The sequence below is a fragment of the Myotis davidii genome, unplaced genomic scaffold (genome assembly GCF_000327345.1).
Source record: "Myotis davidii unplaced genomic scaffold, ASM32734v1 scaffold1147, whole genome shotgun sequence".
NCBI lineage: Eukaryota > Metazoa > Chordata > Mammalia > Chiroptera > Vespertilionidae > Myotis > Myotis davidii.
The window spans coordinates 161260-184433 of record NW_006298441.1 but is presented as its reverse complement, the minus strand read 5'-3'; the positions used below and the strand labels follow the sequence as shown (position 1 = coordinate 184433).

Below are 23174 nucleotides of genomic sequence, written 5' to 3'. Positions count from 1 at the left end.
TCCAACTTGGCTGCAACCACATCATCTTTAGCTTTCCCTGATACACACGGGAGGGTGCCACCTGCCAGACTTTCTGTCCCTAGGCTGGGTTCAGGGATGTGTGGGAGGGGGGTGAAGGTTCTGTGTAGGATTCAGATGCCCCCTGGTGGCCATCCTGAGGAGCAAACCAGATGGCTGCCCACAGGTAAAAGCCAGTCCAGTGCATGCCAGGGTGGCAGCTGGACAGTGATCAGAGCTCAAGGAGTCTCCCATCCCCTTCCCATCAGCTGGGGATAGCTTTTATCACCTACCCTGTCCCATATGGGGGCCAGCCACACCTGCTGACAGATGCCCACATTTTTACTGGACCCATCTGGTGTCGCCTTGAGCCAGCAAGCATCAGGGCATACAGGCAAACTTTTCTAGGCAAGGAGCCTGAATGCAGCCTAGGAGGGTGGAGTGACTTACACTGGTGCCTACTCATTTGGTTGGTTGGTTGTAACCATGATCCAGTGTTCCCACAGGCCCAGAGCTCTGATGAGATTTCCAGTCTCTTGCTCATCTAAGGATAAGACAGGGGCTCTTGACTCTCCCCAGGCAGCAGGGGTTCGGTCCACTCTGGGTCCTGAGTAATGGCCCTTGTGTCCAGCATGGCGCTGCTCAGTGGCCAGAGCGCTGGCATGCAGAGCATGCTTTGTAGAGTCCCCAAGTCCCTCTCAAAAGTAGGTGGGAGAAAGCCAAATAACTAGACCAGAGCAGCTGTTGTTGGGCCCTAGCACCTGTATGTGCTGGGGCAGGGCCAGTGCCATTCCCACTGCCTAGAGGATCTGGTTGGCCTCTCCATGCAGGTGTTGCCGGGAAGGCTGTACACTAGCAGGAGGCTTTGCAGGCATCTCCAAAGTGAGCTCCACTCAGCTATCTGCCCCTCTACTCAGCATTCACCAGTTACTCATGCAGTGCTTGGCTCCCTCTCTGCCTCCCTGGCCGCTGGCCCAGCATATGGACCCATGGGTGACACTGAGCCCTGCTATTGGGTGCCCCCTCTGCTGAGCGGAGCTGCTGTCTGGCCTACAATCTACATGCGGTGCCACCTGCCCTATGCGGATGGGGTTTGTCAGGGGCCTTTGCCATGTGATATCATTTCTGAGGATGATGATGAGAATTGGGCAGGCAGCACACTCCCAGCCAGCCACTCTGCCTAGATGAAGACATTTACGTGGCTCAGGGTGCAGAGTCCGAGTCTGTGAAGGGAGTTGGAGGACTTAGTCGGGAGTGCTTGATCATGGTGGGAGACCCTTTGGTTCAGTTGCTAACTCTCCCCTTTGCCCTTTGCAGAGGGTCTCAATGCAGACTACGTGAAGGGAGAGAACCTGGAAGCTGTTGTGTGTGAAGAACCTCAAGGTAAAGACTTTTTGGTCAGTGTCCCTTGCCAAAGATCCCCTAGTTGGTGAGCCCAGCACTGTGCTAGGGAAGCAGGAAGTGCAGAAGTGTCTGTTTCTAGAATATCCAGGCAGAACAAGGGCTGCAGTGACCCAGAGGTCCCTGCACTCAGCCCCTGATCAGATGGCCATCAGGGAGAGTGGGACCACAGCCAGGGCCAGCTGATGCTGTGTTGAGGACTTCGGTGCACTATTGGGGGTCGGGCTGTGCTCCTGAGTTATCTGAGCATGAGCCCCAGGCCCTTGTACTCCCTACAATGAAAATAGATGACTCCAGACAAATTCTCATAGAGCCCTGGGGAATATTTTACCCTAGACACATAAACTTTCAATTTGAAAATTGCCAAAGGCAAGAGGGAACTTGGTTAAAACATAGACCCTATTATTGGAACCTGTCTCCCTCCCTTTTTCCCTCCCCCTCCCTCATTTCCTCCCTTTCTCCCTCTACTCTTCCTTCCCCCCTCTCCCTCCCTCCTTCCACCCTTCCCTGTCTCCTTCATGGTCATGAAGCCCTTTCTGGGTGCAGGAGTCATCAGCAATGGAGGCTGCATAAGGTCAAGATGCTGGCCCGGAGGGCCAATTTCACAGGGTAGATACCACCTATGGCTCCAGAATTTGAGTGGAGTGGTCAGGAAAGTCTGTTTTCCTCAGTAGAGGCTGGGTAGGCATCTTGTGGCTATATTAGAGGGCAGCAGCAGTGGGGGTGCACAGCGTGCCCCATGCCCTTGCTTAGGATGGGTACTTGACAGTACTGCACTGAATGGATTAAAGAGCTCTGAATTAAAACATGGGAAAACTGGCTCGACAGCAGCATTCACTATAAGCATTTTTAAAACTCTTAGCCAACATTGTGTGAGCACGTTCTGTGGACCAGGTACTGTGTCGAGTGCTTTATTTAAAATCCGCCCAGCAACCCCATCAGAAGCATTCCCGTTACAGATGAGGAAATGGGTTGCCCTGACTGGGGACAGAGTGGGCACTAGAGGGGAGTTTGGCCACGAGGGGCTGTGCTGCCCCAGCCCCTGAACAGGACAGACAGGGAACCAGCTCGCTGTCCCCAGCAGGGGCTGACTTGTGTATTTGCGCCTTCTGTGCAGCGTGGAAATGAATCCCTTCTAACGGGTGTTTTCTCTTCCCAGTGAAATGCTTAGAACTGCCACCACAGTCTGCGGAGCCACCGCAGCCCCAGCCGCCTCGGATCTGAGGGTCACTTGCAGCAGCCGCTCACAGTGGTCTTGCCACTGAGGACCAAGATCCTTATTTCATTTGGACCCGCAGCTGCTGTACTGTTCCTTTGATATCATTGGCTTCTCGTTGTTCTTAAGTTTTCTGGATGAGCTCTTGGTGTTTGTGAGTTTGGTTTCTGTGCCCTGCAGACAGGATGGTGGTGCCCTCCCTGCCACAGATACCCTGAAATCCAGCCGTGGGAGCTGCTGGGTCACCCACTCCCCAAAACTAGACAATCCCAGGCCTTAGTGAGCTGGGGAGGGGGACCAAGCTGAGGGAAGCCAAGAGGACACTTGTGCTTAGGGGACAAGATATTGACCACAGGGTAGTGTGGTTCCTGACTCATTGGCAGGTTTTTGCCAAAAGGCAGCCCTAGTGTGACCTCAGAGAACAATCAGGGGGCCCAGCTAACATACAGTGCTTAGAGCCCCTGCAAGGAACGAACCAGTGAACACCAGGTAACACTGGGCACACACGACACCCAGGGTGGAGGTGGGGGGTCATTTCTGTCCTTTCCAATTCCAGCTTTGACACTCACTGCTGGGCTTCCAGAGAGCTGGTCCATGTGGAGACTTTACATTTTACATTTATTTAATTGCAAAAATGCATGCCATGCTAGTCCTGCCCTCAGAGTTTAGGAATTTTCTAGACAAGTACAAGCTGTGACTCTCAAATCTAATTCCCATCTGATTCCATAGGGGACTGGATGTGGTCTTCAGGCTGACATGATTAGTTTTTAGGAATCATTTATGTACTAGAAATGAATTTATCCCCCTTCCTTTTGTGTTCTTATTTGGTAGCAAAAGATACAGACATCAAGAATGAGTATCAAAGCCAGAAGCATGCTTGTTGTTTGCTTAGAAATATATTTGAGGGAAAGGGGAGGGGAGAAGAGGGGAGGGATGTTTGCTTGGTTTAGTGACATATGCCTGCCTTGGCAAGTTTATAGATATACTGTCTGGCCTGTTGATGATGAGCACTGGGGGCCTGCTCACTGTGGGAAACACCAGAACCCAGGGACTGGCTCCTCACTTGACCTGGCACTATCTTATTTGGGCTGGAGCAGAGCTGACTTCCTGGAATGTTCTCTTTGGCCCACATGTGGTCCTGTTTCTGGGAGCTCTGCTGTCAGAGGCTGAGCTAGAGTATAGAGTCACTGTCTACTAATAATAAGTTTGGAGTGTCATAGATAGGCTCCTATTTACACAAGTTCATGTGCCTCTGCCCTGCACAGGAGGCCCCACCAGTCTCCCAGGCTCTATGTTAGCTCTTTGCTGAGCTAGAAGAGCCAACTCCAACTTAAGGAAACAGTTGAAATATGAACAGACCCCATAGGTTATCTAATGCATGCCTCATGTGCTCATTTATGTACTTGTTTTAAAAACATACTCCGTTGTGTGATGGTAATCAGTTCAGTTGGATTGTGTGGCTCAGTGCTGCCCTTCGGATCCATTCCCAATGCAGGCCTGTGGGTCCTAAAATGCCTTCTGTGTGGGGGTACCTCCCAGTCAGGCCAGGGGTATGTGTCTTTGAGGGGGCGTGGAGCACTGAGGACACTGGAGGAAGGAAAATGTGGCCTCCCCATGTTCCAAGAGATTGAGCAGGGGAGGCATTGCTTGCAAGGTATGCCTGTTTCTAACACCTCCCAGCCCTCACTAGCCAGATTGTTGTCAACTTTGCTCGGCTTCCCCGTCCCAACAATGACAAGAACTGATGGCCTGAATCCCTGGCCAGTGCTGGGCTGGAGGCAGCTATGAAGGATTTTTGCATCTATGGCTTGTTGCTACATAGATAGGTTGACCTCAGGACCCAGGGACAGCCAGTGTCCTAAGGACAGGAGTCAGAAAGGGATTGTGTTAGGATGTCTGAGCACCAAGACCCTCCTGAGGCCTTTAATGGGGAAAAAAAGGGCCAGCGTTTGCATGTGATTGAATACTCTCTCCCTGCCACTGGGAACTGTGGACATTTTATAGAGAAGTCAGTCACAGCAGTGAGTAGGATGAGGAGTGATGTGGCCTGTGTGGCCCCTGGCATGGCGAGGATTGGCACTGGAATTAGTTGGGTTTCTCCCCTTAGCTTTAACCTGAGGCTTGTGATGGCAAAGAACCTGCACCCCTCCATCTGGGATGAGAAGTCAACTCGCTCTGTAAAGCCACATTCTGAGCAGCACTGACTTCAGTTGCCAAACCGATTTTGTTCCTCCCTAGCTCTCGGGGTGGCTTCTGCAGAATGAGTGCTCAAACCTGCTGCTAGTGGCTGGCCAAGCCTGGAAAGTCACTCAGCCACCCATTTGCAGAGCTGTCAACCCAGGTGGAGTATTGATACCTGCAGAAGCCTATGGGGCTTTTGTAACTATGTGATTATCTGAAAGTTGCATTGGCTGGTGTGGGCCTCTCTCAGATGATAAGGAAGATAAAGTGAGTGAATTAGAAGGGCCAGTTGAAAAGAGCCAATCCGTATCAGCTTAATGTGGTGGGCAGGTGGGACAGCGGGGGGGGTGATATTAACAGCATGTGGAGGAAGGAGACATGGCAGGTTTGTGGGGTGGAATACCCTCTCAGGTCGGACCCATAGAACAGTGCCAGCCCACTGCCTTGGCTACTTGGGTTGGGAGTTAGTATCAGTTCTCTGAGGAAGAAGAAATAGAGACTGATCAAGACCCCAGTACTTTTTATGTGCTTGTATTTAAGAGTGAATTGTAAACTGTCTTGTCTTTGCATTAAACAAAATGAAACCTAAGAGATTATTGCATTGTGGTGGCGTTCAAGGCACTTCCTTTGTCAGGTGATGCTGTTTTTTCCCCTAATTGTGATATAGAGCTGACCTCCTCCACACCCTCCCCAGCCAAAGGTATTTCTCTGGAAGGAGAGAGGTAGGTTAGGGCTTCCAGGGGGTGGCCCCCCTCAGGGTATAAGGAGCTAAGGCCTAGAGCTGTACAGTGATGTGCCTGATGTTCCAGGGTACATGGGGGGCAAGGGGTGGCAGGAGGGCAAAGGCTCCAGACTCCTGACTCCCAAGCCCACTGCTTTGCCTTCTTCAATGAAAGGCAGTATCGAGGGTGGCTTTGAGGTCTGTGCAGTGGTTTCAGCCAGAGAAACTGAGCAAGGAGGAGGGCCCTGCACCCTATCACTCATTGCTCTGTGTGGAATGGCCTGTTTGGGATAAAGTGTGCTCTTGTCATGACCCCACAGCTTGGCTTACAGAGTGAAAAGACAGCCTGACATTTCAGCATGAGCAAGATGCGGTGGACACTAGGAAGGCTTCCACATTGAGGTGGGTGACATTTTTGTTCTAGTAGTAAAACAGCACTAAGTCTTCAAATCCAAACCCACCGAGTGACTTTTCAGTGCAGAGGTTCTGCATGGCCAACTGGGGTCTCACACAGTGGCCCTCCCAGCTTGCTACTCAGCTGTCACTGCTGAGGACTGCAGCTACAGTGACTGCTCCATGGAGAGGGACAGGGATCGAGGACTTTTTAAGAAGGGTGAGCCTCAGGGGTACCATGGTTTCATCCAAGCCCTTACAGCCCTCCAGAAGGCCAGCATTCCTTATGTGGACTCTGGGGCTTCTCAGAAGTGCACCCAGTTTTAGGTTCCAGGACTCATGGCCTGGAAAGACAGCTCTGCCTCCTCAGAGCTGCACCTGGTTCTCAGGTGTCTCCAGTCCTTTCCTGTGTCCTTAACATTTTTTCAAGGTTAAGGTCAAGAGGCATTTCAGATTTTTAAATCACAGTACTTACCCATTTCAGCCAAAACACTGAAGATTTAAGATAAATTGCATTTATGATTTAGTAAATGAATTCAATTATTTAAAGGCACATAATAAAATAACATGGATTGAATGTTTACCATTACTAATTTCCCCCAGGGGGGCGGGGATCTACCAAAACACTTAAAAAAAGAAACCACAGAGCAAAGATATTATCATTTTAATTACAGATTGTAATATAGTGCATCAGATGAGGCAAATACGATACTGTACCAGTTTTTAAAAATCTGCACCGTAAAGGTTTTACATTCTAGTACACTTAAATAAAACTGAAAAAAAGAACTGCTTAGGTAACAAAACTATACTTCAAATTATTTTAGAAACAGTTTTGTGCTAGGAACATAATAAGGAGAATGATCTCGATTGCTGCTTTCAAATTGAATGGGAGTTTCGAGGGCTCCTCCTAGGGCCCCACATGCAGAGGAGGGTGCGACAGCCCAGCCTAGGCCCCCACCCTGCCCAGCACCAAGCTAGCTGACCTGGGCAAGAATAAGCCCACTCTGCTGCTCTGGTTCTGTCAGAAGCCTCATCCAGTCCCCACCAAGTTTAATAGTTTTAGTGCAGCTGGGGATTAAAGGATATTTCTAGGGAACAAAAAAAGGGAATGTCTCCATTTAGGAAGAAAACAGTGTATCAATGAATAATCCAGTTTATCCATTTGTAAATAAGCTTTCAGATATGTTGGGAGCATAAATCAAAAGCTAATATAAATTGAACTATGATTTAGAAACAAATCCCCAGCTGATAAAAATGGAGAATTCATTTTAGGTAATCAAATTACTTGGAAGAAGTACTTCCGATACCTTACAAGTACCAGATAATTTTCTTTAAGAATCAGAAAGTTCCAAGTTGAAAAAACATCTATTCTCTTAACTATTTGTAAAAAAATCTTTTTTAAGAATATATTTTCAAAAATAAGGTCAATATGTAAGACTGTGCATGGCGTCCACTAATTAAACAAACTAGATATTCCAATGCAGTTGTACTCAGCTCTAACCCTATGGGCTTCCGAGGCTCCCTGACTCCAAAGGCAAGCTTAACTCCTGCAGTGATGGGGGTCCCAGTGATTGGCAGAAATGGGCAGGAGGAGGGTTTGGCCTGCTGGGGCGGGTACAAGATTCTGTGACACCACACAGAGGAACTCAGCTCTAGCACTAGTGGATGGACCAGCTGATGGTGAATTAGTTCCTGCCCACAATGACAGAGTCCCAGAACCCAAATTCAGGAGGGAAGGCTCAAACCTGGGAGGAGAGGCCTGGCCGGAGAAGGTTGGCTCTGAGATGAGAAGACCCAGGGAAGTGCGTGTTATGCTTTTGGCAACTGAAGCCACAGCTCAGTGGTTGCTTTAAAATACTGACATGAAGTCATATGAATAAACTGAATTAAAGAGATCTTCAGACAGGCAGATAACAGGTGAGAGCGGACTCAGAAGCAGGAGGCTGCAAGGTCAGACAGGCCAGGAGCTGTGGACAGCTCTGTGAAGGAGCCCATGGGGAGGCCAGCGCAGAGCTGCCAGAGTCCTACCCCTCTGCAAAGCCATCCCGAGGGAAACTGCTGCTATTGCCATCAGTGGCCTAGGCCACCTCAGGAGGCAAGTACCAAAGTTAGGTAAGTCAAGAACACAATGCCTTTTAAACAACAGTATTCAAGTCGTGTTTTAAATGTACCACATAAAAGTTATTATGAGCTGTTTTTGAAAAGAATTTCTCACAGTCCAGTTAGCAGATACCTCCTGGGGTGACTAGTATAAACATAAAAAAGGACATAGGAAAATAAATGCATATTTCTCTTTTTAAAAAATACCTTACATGTGCACAACAGTAATTGGTACAGGGGCCCCCTTGCAAGAACTCTAGAACAGAGGGCAGTGGTCTGTTTTTCCCCCAAAATAGTTAACTTTAAAACAGTCAAGTTGTAGCAAGGAGCTGAAAGAAGCCCGGGGCTGGCAACATGGTCTCTAAGTAAATGGTGTTTGTTTTAATGAAGGAAAGAAATGGTATGAGATTTCTTTGAACCTAAGCACTATGTTCCATTCACTATGGCTTCTCCCAAGCGCCTGGGCTGGTCACAAGGTCAATGGGACAGACAGCCACCCCTGAGAAACCCAACAGGAAGGAAATGGGATGTTCAGAAAACAAAAAAGTATAGACGACAGTGGGAGCTGGCACCTAGCCACACACAGGGTCGCTGGTTGGAAGTGCTGTCCAGATGTGGAGGGCACTAGGCCTAATCCTAAAAGACAAGATCACAATGTATAGCCAGAACAGGTCGCAGGACCCTTGCCTGAGTCACTGGGGAAAGCAGTGGAGCCGCAGGATGGCCTTGATGGCTGGACTCACCGGAACTACTGTCTCTGCAGCATCAGACTGAGGTGTGGACGGGTGTGACTGAGTGGGAAGGCGAGGAACCCCGCTCAGATGGGGATGAGGCTCGAGTGGCCACCTCCCGCTGCAGGTCCTCCACCCTCTTCTGCAGCTCCGCCCTCACAGCCAGCAGCTCCTTGAGATTTTGGTGAATTGGCATCTGGGGGCAAGCAGGACACAGCTGTGTTAGCCACTCATGGGCACTTTCAGCATGCAGATGCTCCTAACTGCAGGATGAGTTCACAACCAAGATGCCCATGTGTCCTCATGCCAAGCTACAGGGACTCTACCCAGGAGCCAGAGGTTCCAGCTAACCCCGTGGGGATGCTTTTGTCACCCTGTGCTCCCCTGCCAGCTTGGCCAAATTCTCGGAGAACATATGCAGGCTCAGGTGAAACCTCAACCTGCGCATCAGGCAAGGCCACAGGTACTGACTGGTCGTAAAATGCTACTGGCTTCTGCCCCTCGCACGCATACATACCTCCATTACCTCTGAATTTTTACAATTTTATAAATAGCTCTACTGACTAAAAATGCTTCTGTTAAATCAGCACTTTCTACAACTTGAAGTTTTATTCATTTTCATTGATTGGAATACGAGCTAGCAGAAGCCCCTGGAGAGGGCAGTGCCAGCAGAGGGGAGTCCCCTGGGGACACTGGCTCTTCCCTCCCTCCTTCCTTCCATACAGCTAGGCACAACCACTTACACCCTCTAATGCAGCGGTTCTCAACCTGTGGGTCGCAACAATGAAAATCCTGCATATCAGATATTTACATTACAATTCATAACAGTAGCAAAATTACAGTTATGAAGTAGCAACGAAAATAATTTTATAGTTGGGGGTCACCACAACATGAGGAACTGTATTAAAGGGTTGCAGCATTAGGAAGGTTGAGAACCACTGCAATGGCTTCTTCGTGCCATCCTAAGGGTAACAGCCTGGCCTTGTCCTCAAGGCCCTGTGTAGTCTGACCCCAGCCTGCCTCTCCTGCTCACCTCTCACCAGGTCCAGCATTCCAGAACTTTCCAGGTATTGGAAGCATGTGCTGTCCCTTCTGCCTGGAGTACTCTTCCCCCAGCCTTTTCACACATGTGCTTGCTTCAGCCCATAGGGACCAGTGTAAATAGCACATGCTCTGGGGGTGGGGGGACACTTTTGGACTCTCCACTCCTACCAGGCCTGTCTATTTCATCATTTACCTCCACCAAAGACTGAACTGTCCCATTAGGGAAGCCAGTGATGACGAGCCTGACTGGAAGAAAGAGGGAAGGTGGAAGACAGAGGAGAGGGTCAGAGATCAGAGGAGGGGGAAACAGATGAGAAAGGGGCAGAGACATGAGAGAAAGAGGAAGAGAGAAACAGACAAGGGGGTGACAGAGATGAGAGGGACAGGCAGAAAAGTGAGCGAGCCAGAGAAGAAAGGAAGTGAGATGAAAAGGAGGGCAGCCAGGTGCCGCCATCATAGCACGGTGGCTTGGTGACCAGCACGGAAGAGGCCGAGAACAAACTCCTGACTTTGGCAGGTCAGAGGAAGAAGGGAGCAACAAGGCCCAGCCCTACCGCCCATCAAGGTAGGAATTCACTTTACACTTGTACACCCACAAGGTCTCAGCAAGGTTAAGGGCCTTGCCCCACATCAGGCATCAGAGACAATCACCGCCAGAAATAGGATTTGGCCCTGGCTGCTTGGGGGCAGCCTTTCCTTCCATAACTGGCTGCACCAGGAGGCCTTGTGTGACTGACTTTGGCCACTAGGGGGTGAGTGGCTCAAGGAGCTGGCTACTCCAAGGAGGAAAGAACAGATTTTGGAACTGCTTGTGAGGAAGCTTTCTGGAGGCCAGATGATTGCTAACTGATATCATGGCACTCTGCATAGATGCCACAGAGCTAAGGACAGATGCTCGCTGGTACAGGGATAAACTTTACTGAACATTTAAAATGAGTTACTAATGGCTTACTGGCCACAAGTGAAATTAAAAAAAAAATCTATATTTAAAACATTGACCACTGACCAATGTATACTAAATGTATACTATTTGTTTTCATGGAGTAAAGAGTTGAGACTGTGTCTCTCAGCTTCAGATGTTCTTCAATAAAGAAAACATTTTACAACTCTTAGATGTTAGCATTTTTGCTACTCAAAGCACACACTAAACCCAGAACCCGTTTGGTATGTAGAAATGTGCTCTGGCTGCCTTAGTGCTGAGATCCCCTCACACCAGTGTGGACATGTGTGCTTCCCTTGCTACTCTGCACTGTAACATAGGAAGCAGCTAGTAGTCCCTTGCACCACATTAGAAGTCTGCATGAGACATGGTTACAGCAGCTGGGCCCTCATATAGTAAATGGAGGGGAGTTTCAAATAAGGGAAGGGTTCTTTTTTTTTTTTTTTTTTTTTTTTTTTTTTTTTAAAAAATAAAGATTACCTTTTGTTTTTAATATCTTTTAATTTATTTCAGAGAGAGGAAGGGAGAGGGACATGGAAACATCAGTGATGAGATAACCATTGATGGCTGCCTCCTGCATGCCCCCTACTGGAGACCAAGCCCGCAACCAGGGCATGTGTCCCGACCAGGAATCGAACTGTGACCTCCCGGGTCATAGGTTGACCCTCAACCAGTGAGCCACACCGGCTGGGCTGGAAGCGAGTGTTTTAGCTGTAGGCTTCCACGGTCCTGCTTCCCGCCTGGGCTCCTGATGCTGACACAGATGATCCCACCTGCCCCCCACAGCCAAACCGCGGCTGCGTCCTGTAGGGACTGTTTCATACTGGTCTGTGTCTCTCTGGGCTCCCAGTGACCTTCACCCCAGGCTACCACTCACCCCTCGCTAGGAACAGCTGCCAGAACAGCCGGGCAGTGTGGTGCAGTGGTTAGATCAAGACTCTCAGGCCAAATTGCCTTGCCTCAGACCACTAGCTGTGTGACCTCCGGAAAGTTATTGACTTCTCTGTGCTTTCTCATCTATAAAATAAGGATAACAACCCTACCTCTCTCTCATGCTGATTGTGAAGATAAGTGCTTTCTTGTATGCAAAGTGCTTCCAACGCGCCTGCGCTGGTGACCGGGGTCGGTAACTGTGAGCCATGTTATTATTCCCAGGGTGCCATGCCCATTATCTGCTCTTGAGTCTCTAAAACTTTTCTCTCTCTGCCTCCCCTCAGTTCTCTGATGGAACACAACCCCGTGGCCCAATCTGGAATGTCCTCAGCCCGGGGAAAACCAGTCTCCCGGGAGCCCCCAGGAGGTCTGTCCCCCAGGGGAGCTCCTTCTGCCGAGTCCCACCGGCTGCAGGTTCGATCCCCAGCCCCAATCTGAGCGAGGGTGGGAGGCAACTAGTGGATGTGTCTCTCTCACATTGATGTTTCTCTCTCCCTTTCTCTCTCTCTCTTTCTCACTCTCCCTCCCTTTCTCCCTAAAAATCAATGGAAAAAATATCCTCCGGTGAGGATTAACTACGACAAAAGACGACAAAATTCCTAACCCAAGGCGGGTCATGGTTGGTTGTCAAGTCCTAGGCCAATCTTGAACTCTGAGGTTTCTATTGTCTTTGATAGCAGACCTTTGAAATGCCAGAGCAGCTTTCTTTTCAAAACCCTCAAAGGCACAGCCGCAGGCACCTGAGCGTGAGACCGTGAGACCGCACGTTATCTTGTTGCCCACATACCATCTCCCTGTGCTGTAAGCATTCGCGGTCCTGTGCCTCCCGATGTAAGGGAAGTGCGTGTCTCTTCTTTTGTTGTTCTGTGTTAGTCTATCCACTCTCAGAGAGTTCCCTGCCTTGCTTCCTCCATCCTGCCTAACCCACGTGGATGGAGCTTATGTAACACCCCCTTACAGCTCCTGATTCTATGGCGGGCATTTTCTCAGTCCATTGAGATTTTGCTTCCTGGCAATTGTCACCAGTTTGGCTCAAATACGCTCTTAGAAGACGTTTTCTTAGCGTGGACGTTCTTTTGGCAACAGCCACGGGAAAGCGCGGGAGCTGATAGGGTGAGGGAGGGGCTCCATGGATCTGGGGTGGGAGGGTAAGGAACAAGGAGGAAGGACCTCTGACTTTCTCCCCACCTCCCCCATTCACGCCTGCAGGTCAGGGGAGTGTGGCCCACACCATCCCTCTGGGCATGAAGCGCCCTTGCTAGCCATTCCCACCTGGAAAAACCCTCCCAAGTGTTTCCTCCACCTTCTCTCTGAACCCATGGAACCGCCATGCCCTGGGCTTACCAAGTGCTCCTTAGCAGAATCCATATTTGTGTTCCTGGGCCCCTCCTCCCTGCCTCCCCTACATCCTGGTCTTCCCCTATCACCCCAGTATCAGCACAGTCACCCCAGCCAGCCCAGGAGGCCAGGCCGGTGGAGAGGCGCACACCAGGGCTCCATGGCAGCCAACTCCCCCGGCTTCCCAGGCCTCTCACTGGATCCTACGATAACGCCCTCAGGTCAGCGTGCCTCCTCTTAGAGGTGGAAATACAAAGGAGGGCGGAGGCTCAAAGAGGTTACAGAACTTTCTCACGTTCCCACAGCTGGGCCTAAACCCAGCTCTCTCCAGAGGGGCCGCTCAGGCACGCCCTGCAGTGCTGTCATACACAGGCCGACCTCAGCCAACACCTGGCGAAGCGGAAAGTAAGCCATTTTCTGTTCACCTCCTGCCTACAGGGACAGCAGAGCAGGCTTCTGCCCTCCAGGAGGACTGCCCACAGAGCCCCTGGGGTCCCCTCTAGGGCCCACCACCTCTCTGCCCCCTCCCTTCCCCTACTCACGGGCTCTGGTGTAGAAGGAGCGCCAAGGGAAGGGTTCTAAAGAAGGTTCTGAGACCACCAGCTAATGCTACCATGAGAGGCAGAATAGGGGGTGACTCAGTAGCAGCCTGTGGGGCATGGAGTCCATCAGCCTGGGAGGAGGGGTGGCAGAGGCACAGGTGCAGGGGAACCTGAGGCCTGGTTCTAGGACCTGCTTGGACAGAAGGACAAGTACTGGGCTGAGCAGACCCTGATCACGGAGTTCTGGAAAACAGGCCTCAGGTCTTGAGGGTGGCATGGCTGACTCAGAGGTTCCAGAGGTGGAAAGGGCTTCTGTAGCTAAAGCTTCGTGGAACAGATGGAATGACACAGGAAAAGAAGAAGCAAGTGATGAGCACCTTGGGCTGTGGTGCGAGAGAAAAGGGGAGCTGGTCAGGAGATGAAAAGCAGTGCCTTGGGCAGCAATTTGCACCTGTCAAACAGAACCTGGAGCTAAGTCTACAGTGAGTGACTTTTCCAGTAGGGTGGGAAGGTTAGTGAAGTGACAGTACCTTCGAAGTTCAAGTGCCAAGCCAACTGAAAAGGGAAATGAACAGTTTGGTCTTCCCCAAGGTTTGGGATTGTTATAGGTGGAATCGTATCCTATCCCCTCATTCATATGTGAAAGTTCTAACCCCCATACCACAGGTTGTGACTATATTTGGAGAAGTGTTTTTTATAGAGTTGATCAAATCAAAGTGAAATCATTAAAGTTATCCCTAATCCAGTATGACGGGTGTTCTTATAAAAAGGGGAAATTTGGACACAAACACACATAAGGGAAGATGGTGGCCATCTACAAGACAAGGAGAGAGGCCTGGAGCAGATCATTCCCTCATGGCCTCAGAAAGAACCAACCCGGCTGACACCATTCATCTTGTCCTTCTAGCCTCCAGATGTGGGAGACAACACATTTTAATTGTGTGAGCCACCCAGTCTGTGGTACTTTGCTATGGCAGCTCTAGAGATTAAGACAGATGAAATGTGCCTGGAGAGACTGAAGACACTGAATTAGGGAAGAATTGAGAAGGAAGAGGGCAGAGAGGAAAGGCAGATTAGTGTATCTGTGGCCAACAGAAGTGATGATGTTAAGCAAGGTCCTGGAAACATACTCCAGGTGGACTGCCAGGAAATCCTAACAATATTTAACTTTAAAAAACAACTTCAGCAGAAATCCCATCCAAGGAGTGAGGGCTGCCTCCCATCAGTATGTTCCTCACCTAGCACCAACCATTCCCTGGCCACCCATGTGGAGGAGATTGAGGGTGGGGCAGGACTGTGTAGAGCAGAGGTTTGGAGGAGCACCATGGGGACCCTAACTGGTAGTGTCTGAACCACAGCTCAAACTCAGCCCCTGAAGACCAAGGGTGACCACGGCTGGGCTGCCTGGCCTTGATGTGCACTCTTCTCTATTTTTTTAATCTCAGAAAATATCAGTGACAAAGTGTGGCAGGAGAGGGAAACTTTACCCCTTCTTCAAGGGGCACTGTTCTGCGGCTCAGCACAGGCCCCCTTTCTGCTGTGCTACTAGAATCTAGAAACAAACCACGATACATTTTTCAAATATCCTTCACTAACTCCCCATATGGTACCCTGCATAATTGGTACTGCTACCCCCATAACACCTCTGAGTCAAGTTCCTGTAAAAGCTGAGTCAAACTTGGTAGCTAATAATACTTCATCAGCATAAGACAGAGGTGCTAAGATTTTAACTCAGCAAATGGCATCTGGGTTGGTGTGTGAAAGGAACCTGCTGGAACACGACTGCAAAGAGTTGAACCCTGAGAGTCAAGGGCAGAGGGCCTCCAGTATAATGTGCTTACACCTAGCATGCACCCATTTCTGAAATACCATCTTTACTTGAACAGAAAGACATGCTTTTTTGAAAAGAAGAAAAACAAAAAGATACCTGAGGCCTCATTCGTGGATTCCATCGCACGTAATAGTTTACCCATAATTCCAAATGACTCATACTAGCAACAGGATATAAGACGTGGTTTTCATAATTCACAAAGAAGGGATTAGAAAATTCATCGAGCTGACTATTGATATAAGACCATAAGGATATAGTCTTCGTATATATATCCTGAAAAACAAAAAAGGAATACATTGAAATAAATTCAGCTTTTCTTCACATCCTTAAGAATTTGTATTACATAAAGAAAAGGACTTGCATAACAAATGAATTGAATTCAAATTTTTATTTGAATTCAATTTACTAAGCCTCACACCCATCCCTCTGTCATGCATCACTTCATGCTAGGGATGCCATGAAAACACACACTGACTACTGTCCTGGAAAAATGGATTGCTGAGTTAACATCTGGCAACTGCGTCTCTGTGTGAAGGCGGAATGAGAACTTTCTAACAGCCATGGAATGATGGGGCTCATCCATAGCAAATACATTTTTAATTCCGGTTTGCAGTTTGTTTTTTGACTCTTAGTATTAATGACTGTGGGTAGAATTTACAGATAAGATTCCTTTCATTGGGAAACCATGGCTATCTTGTGCAAAACACACCAGGGTTGCAGGCTGGAGAAGCCTTATATAGAGAAGTCAATATATCATTAAATTATAACTCCCCACCACCTGATTTTGTGGTACATGGTTTAGAAATGTTATAATCATTTACATTGCTCATGTTTATAAATGCTATCATTTACACTGCTCATCTGAATGAGAATATACTGGTGGGGCAGGTAAATATTAAACATGGATCAGGCCCAGTGACAAAATAAAAACAAGAAAATGATGAGGCCAAGAGTATTTTCTACCATTCTGCTCTTTCCAAGACAGCTGACTTCCTCACAAGCTATCCAGACTCAGAAAATTCAATTCGGACCTTTTCATTACTTTATAAGAGAAACACCAGCATAATTCAAGGGACCCTGAATAGCTAAAACAATTTTGAAAAAGAACAAATTTGGAGGTCTCACATTTGCCAATTTGAAAACTTATTACAAAGATACAGTAATCAATACAGGTGGTAGTGGCATTGGATGGATATAAATGTTGATCAATGGAATAGAAAAAAATACAGAAACAAATCCTCACATTTACAGTCAACTGACTTTCAATATGAGTGCCAAGAAAATAGGGGAAAGATGATGGTCTTCTCAACAAATGGTGATGGGATAACTAGATAACCACATGCAAAAGAATGAAATTGGACCCTTACTACACATTGATGGGAAGTGGTTGCTAATGGGTATAGGATTTCTTTTGAAGGTGACAAAAATTTTATGAAAAATGGTGATGGATGCACTCATTATACTAAAAACCACTGAACTGTACACTTAAAGGGTGAATTTATATCTCAAGAGAGCTGTTTTTTTAGAGTGCATTTTAGCAAAAAAAAAAGGGGGGGGCTACACCTACGTCCCTCTCCATTCAGTCCCCCTTCTACAGTGGCACTTAATGGGAAAGGCACTTGAGCAACTTGGAAAGCAATGGACAGGATATAATGCACTTACCTCTTTGAACCGCTGCTGTTCACAATTGCACAAGAAAGTCCCAAAGAGACAGCTATAAAGGTGATCCAAGATTGTAATCAAGAATAGCTCATTAAATTCGAACGCTGAAGGAAACTTAAATGGAGAGGGAAATAAGGTTAAAGGTCAATGTCTAAAACAGATTGGTACCAATATTTTTGTGAAAAGACAGCTGACACATAACTATCTACAGTTTCAAGTCCAAGCTTATAGATCTGGCTGAACTGGAAGCAATAAAAATTGTACCTTCAATGCCTAAAAAGCTTATGGAGCCCTGGCTGGTGTGGCTCATTTGGTTGGGCATCCTCCCATGCACCAATGGGTTGCTGATTTGATTCCTGGTCAGAGCATGTGCCTGAGTTGTGGGCTCAACCCCCTGGGGGGCAGGGGGTGTGCAGGAAGTAGCTGATAAATTTTGCATTTTCACATCCATGATTCTCTCCCCCCCTACCTTCCCCTCTCTATAAAAAATCAATTAAAAATCTTAAAAAAACCCAAAACTCATGGAGCTCCCATTTCTCCATGATGGTAGAAGTTCATATTCACTCTTCTGTCAGAAATAACTAGAAAGCTGGACAAGATATATGAAACATCTGTTTTCAGAAATTAGCAACAGACAGCATGGGACTGTGACCCCCAAGAGAAAGGAAACAGGGAGGTGAGCCATACTATTGTCTCAGGTTTCCACCTAGAGGTACATTCTGGGCCATGGAGAAGGGGGAGGGGAGGGATTACAGGCACAGCATATATCAGAAGTGACTCAAGGAAAAACAGAAAGTCTATATGTATTAAAGAAACAACTCATAATTTAAAACCTTCCCATGGAGAAAACGCCTTGCACACATACCCCCGCCACCAAATATGTACCAATATATAAGCAATTGAACCTGGCAATACATAAAAAGGGTAGCAATAATGTGGGGTTGATTTCAGGAAGGAAAGGTTGGTTTAACATTTGAAAATCAATAATGTTACAAAAAAATCATTTAGTGAAATTCACCATATTAACAGAATGAGGAAGAAAATCACATGATCACCTCAACTGTTTTAGCTAATTTTTTTCTATATATTTTTATTGACTTCAGAGAAAAAGGGAGAGGGAGCAAGAGATGGAAACATCAATGATGAGAGAGAATCATTGATTGACTGCCTCCTGCACGCCCCCAACTGGGGATCGAGCCTGCAACACAACCTGGGCACGTGTGTGTGCCCTCAAGCAGAATTGAACCTGGGACACTTTAGTCCCCAGGCCAACGCTCTATCCATTGAGCCAAATCAGCTAGGGCTGTTTTAGCTAATTCTTAATGGGATTTTGGAGAATTCTAACAAAGACTTTTCCTTTGCTAGGAGATTCTAACTAGTAGCTGGCATTTAGTAGCCACGAGAAGAATCTGGAAATGATAATAATGATTCTAGTAACAGGCATGTACTGGGGGGTGGGTCTTACCCTGTGCCAGAATTCTAATTTTAAAACCAAAGTGCCCTACAATAGAGGACTGGATAAGGAGGATGTGGTATATATACACAATAGAGTACTACATGGCCATAAGAAAGGATGAAACAGCATCATTTACAACAACATGGATGGACCCTGAGAACATTATGTGAAGTGAAATAAGTCAAACAGAAAAAGCTAAGAACTATATGATTTCACTCGTATGTGGAATATAAAACTGAAACTTACGAATATAAACAGCAGTGTGGTGGTTGCCAGAGGGAGGGGGGAGGGGGAAGAAAAGGGTCCTAATATGAGGTGACAGAAGAATATCTGACTTTGGGTGGTGGGGACATGGTTCTATATACAGATTTTGTAAATTATTAATCCACACATGTAACCTATATGTTCATGTTGACTAATGTCACCCCAATAAAATAAAACTTATAAAAAGAAAGAACAGCAAAAACACAAAAAAACATAGTGAAATATTAATCATCTACTGAATGAAACAAAGCCAATTAGAGCAAAACCAAATAGAACTACCCAGCATGTTTTTGTCAGTTTAAAGACCTATTCCCCACTCAATGATGTTGGCACACTATCATGACTAATCCTGTCACCTCTAGAGTGACAACCAGGGTCACTGATAGACAAGTTTATTTTTTAGCTTAGTCAGGACTGTCCAAACTCCAACTGAAATTATTTTCCTCACCAGGATACTCCATTCTCCAATTTAACCAATTCTTCTCAGCTTGGATTAAGGTCACCTTCTCTCCATCTTAAGGATTGCTCTTATAGAAACACACAATTCTGTTCTAAGAAGCCCCATCAGAATACCATTTATTCAATAACTTCTAGGAGCTGTGGTGGTTGTTCCTTTTAGCATTCTTGTTCTCAGATTATCTAAATTAATGATCAACTAAATCTGTTTGACATGTTAAAAATAGCTACTGATAAATCTTCTGTCAGAGCCTTTAAGATTGCCCCTTACAACTCTGACAATGGTCTCACATTTCAAATGACTTTTAAAAAGCCAAGTGTATAATATGTCCACTTTCCCAGTCTTTTACTATGCATCTTAGTTATGCCCTATTCACAAATTATTAGAACCATGAAGTTTAATTTTAAGCAAATATATAACATTTGTGTTTATTGAAGTTTTATTAAATCAAGGATAGGAATGGAAAAATCTATTTTCTTTTCAAACATTTAAAAATATGTTTACTAACAGGACACCAGACTTTTATTGACATACTAGAGGCCCGGTGCACGAGATTCATGCACTGGAGTCGGTGGGGGGGGTGGTTCCCTCAGCCCAGCCTACACACTCAAGCAGTCCATGACCCCTTGCTCCTTTTCACCTGCCTACAGTGGAGGTGGGAGAGGCTCTGGCCACCACCACTGCGCTTGACAGCCGTGAGCCTGGCTTCTGGCTGAGCAGTGCTCCCCCTGTGGAAGCGAGCACACAGAGCTCCAGGGGCAGCTCCTGCATTGAGTCTCTGACCCCTCGTGGTCAATGCCCGTCATAATGACTGGTCGTTCTGCTGTTTTGTCGATTTGCATATTACACTTTTATTATATAGGATTTTTTAGTCTTATGAGTCTTCATTCCTAAGCCTGCATTCTGGATCTGGGAGCTCAGTTAGGTACATTCTAAAACCACTGACTCTGAGCCTTATTCTGGCCTAGTGGGCACCAGTTATGGAAGGTGACATGGGGCAGCCCTCAGCCCAAGCCCATCAGCACTCAAGACACTGGAATGCAAAGGCTCCTACTCACCTCAACTGCTATTCTTATTCAACGGGCATTGTGGCATTAAATTCAACTCAGAAAACATTTCATGAGGGTAAGTAACAATAATTTGTTTTGGCCTCTTCTCCTGGAAACTATACCATTTACATAAGAAGTGTGGTCTTAAACACTCCACTGAAATCTACACTAATAAAAGAGAAAGATGCAAACTGACTGTACCTTCACGACACCCACCAGCCAATCAGGAGTATGCAAATTAGCCCAACAAAGATGGTGGTTAATTTGCATATGCAGGCACCAAGCGGCCAGGGGCAGGGCAGGACGCTTGCGTCATTGCCGTGGCGACGATGCAGGTGTTTCCCACCACCCCAGCCGCTCAGGGCCTCGGGGCAGCATGGGAAGGCAGAAAGGCAGCTCCAGGCCGGAGCGGAGGCGGTGCCAGCAGCCAGGGGAAGGAAGGCCCATTCTTGCACAAATCTTTGTGTATCGGGCCTCTAGTCCATAATAAAATTCTGCACTTCTTGAGGGGCAAAAATAACAACTTAAACTTATCCAAAAAGGTAGAGTCTGTTAAAGTCTGGCTGTTGTAGAATGTCTTTGAGATTCTTTTGTAAAGAATCCCTCAATTTTCCCCTTAGTTCATTTTATATCAATTTGTGCACAGAGATTAGTTTATTTTATTCTGAGTTTTCTGACAGCTTTATACTGCATTAACTTACTTGAGTTAGCAGTAGACAACCTAAAAATAAGTTAATCTTGTTATATTAACACATCTTTTCTAACAAGCTACATCCATTCACTTGTGACTTAATTGATAAAGACTAATCATTCATGTTTCTACATCTAATGCACTAACAATATCATTTAAAAATAATTATGCACATTTCATGGACAGAGTCTTAGAGCTGTGAAAGGCATCTGAAATTTTCTAATCTAAACCCCTTATTTTCTTTCTTAAAAACAAGCAGTACAAAAATGATGCAGATTAGACATGAAAATAGGCACTAATCAACATGACAAGTGGTAGTCAGACTGAAGATGTTAATAACAGACGCACATTTACCTAGACATTTGGGAGGAATAAACTACTTCAGATCCACGAAGTGGTGCTTATCCCTTCAGAAGCATCAGAATTACTTTTTGTGTTCAATTTTTTAAAATATATTTTTGATTTCAGAGAGGAAGGGAGAGGGAGAAAGAGATAGAAACATTGACGATGAGAGAAAATCATTGATCAGCTGCCTCCTGCACACCTCCCACTGGGGATCAAGCCCACAACCCAGGCATGTGCCTTGACCGGAAACGAACCATGACCTCCTGGTTCATAGGTCGACGCTCAACCACTGAGCCATGCCGGCTGGGCTGTGTTCAACCTTTTTATACATTTTTTCTATGATGGACTTCATACTTCCTTTTCTTATCCTGAATGTAACCAACATTTAATTTTTGTACTGGCTTGGTATCAACATGAACAGCAAGAAGTGCATGGCACACAAAACAGTGAGACTTCTGGCCAGCCTTGTGAGTATGTGTTTGCTGTTACCTGTCTATCACTCATACCAGGGTGCCTGCCTGTGAGAACACCACTTTTACCCCAACAATCTTTTAATTGACTGCTTTCAGTCAGCTGTGACGTGGCACTCAGATGACTGTTGAGCCCAAGCAGCTCCCTGGTCTAAAAGTAAAACTGAGTTCCAAGAGAGGCCCAAGGACTCTGAGAATTTACTTTGGTTGCTCTGATCTACTGCCCCCTTTTTACTTATTTCTGAAGGTATGTCTATGCTCTCTAGATCCTTGCTGCTCCAAGTGTGATCTATGGACCAGCAGCATGACTTGTTAGGTGCTTATTAGAAATGCACTCTCAGGCTCACCCCTAGATTCACAAATCAGAATCTATATCTTATATAATAAAAGGGTAATATGCAAATAGCCCGAACAGCACTGAACGAGATGGGCCAGACATGCCTTGGAGCCCTCTCGTGGTCCCTCCCCAGCCTGATCGTGCTCCGGTGGGGTCCCTCAGCCTGGCCTGTGCCCTCTCGCAATCCAGGACCCCTTAAGGGATGTCAGAGAGCCGGTTTCAGCTCAATCCCACAGGCCATTCCCCTTGGGAGGGCGCCAGATGCAGGGTTCATGGCGATTGGGACTGATCAGATGGAAGCCTGCGGCAGGCACACTGGGTCCAGGATGAGCGGGAGCAGCAGGTAGGAGCTGCAGGTGGCGCTGGACTGCAGGTTTCGGCCTGATCCCTACAGGCCACCAGAGGGACCCCACCCATGCACGAATTTGTGCACCTGGCCTTTAGTTTTACTATAAGCCAGAGGGGATTTCTGTGCTCCCATTAAGTATGAGCTGCACTGGTCTAGGGAAGTCCTCTGCCTGCCTCCTTCGCTCCCAACCTCTCTCCTTGCCTCTTCCCCTCTCCCCAGCTCTTCTCCCTACCTCTGATTTTCTTTCTCTAACCCTGCCCCCTCCCTCTCTCTTTACATCTCCCCTCTAGCTCTCTGCCTATCTTCCTGCCCCCTTCTGCTTCCCTCTCTCTCTACTACCCTCCCAGCCTCCCACCCCACTCTCTCCTTCCTTCTTTCTCTGCCCCCTTTCCCTGCCTACTCTTTGCCACCTCTTGTGTCTCCTCTCTTCCCTGCCTCCTCTCTCTACCCCTTCTTTCTCACTCCCCTCTCTTTCCTACACTCCTCTCTGTGGCCTCTCCTACCCCACTCTGCCTCCTGCCCCTTTTTCTGCCCTCTTTCTGCCCCTGTTCTTGTATCCGTGCACCCCTCGCTGCCTCTCTTTCTCTGCCCTTCCCTAACCCCTCTTGCACTTTCTGCCTCTCTCTGCCTATTAATGCCTGTCTCTCCCTGACCCTCTGGCTCTTTCTACCACGCCCTACCTCTCTTTCCCCTTTCTGCCCTTGCCCCTCTCTGCCTTTCTCTGTC

General features: G+C 47.3%; 2 protein-coding genes across 8 annotated transcripts in view; one reads left to right on the top strand and one right to left on the bottom strand.

Annotated features, from left to right (window-relative positions):
• CD99L2 (CD99 molecule like 2) overlaps positions 1 to 3809 on the top strand; it is a 47052-nt gene extending 43243 nt beyond the window's left edge. Inside the window, exons 12-13 of the mRNA XM_006774111.2 lie at positions 1315 to 1380; positions 2558 to 3809. Of these exons, the coding sequence (XP_006774174.2) occupies positions 1315 to 1380; positions 2558 to 2622 (131 nt within the window). The 3' untranslated portion in view covers positions 2623 to 3809. The remainder of the gene's footprint in view (positions 1 to 1314; positions 1381 to 2557) is intronic.
• Positions 3810 to 6557: 2748 nt separating this feature from the next.
• The window catches only part of MTMR1 (myotubularin related protein 1), a 58442-nt gene continuing 41825 nt past the window's right edge, over positions 6558 to 23174 (bottom strand). For 6 of the 7 annotated variants that reach the window (XM_006774107.2, XM_006774109.2, XM_006774108.2 and 3 more), the window contains 3 exons: positions 17031 to 17144; positions 15465 to 15641; positions 6558 to 8936 (listed from right to left, as the gene is read on the bottom strand). In XM_006774107.2, the coding sequence (XP_006774170.2) occupies positions 8775 to 8936; positions 15465 to 15641; positions 17031 to 17144 (453 nt within the window). In that variant the 3' untranslated portion in view covers positions 6558 to 8774. The remainder of the gene's footprint in view (positions 8937 to 15464; positions 15642 to 17030; positions 17145 to 23174) is intronic. The other variant, XM_015570701.1, reaches the window with a different exon arrangement.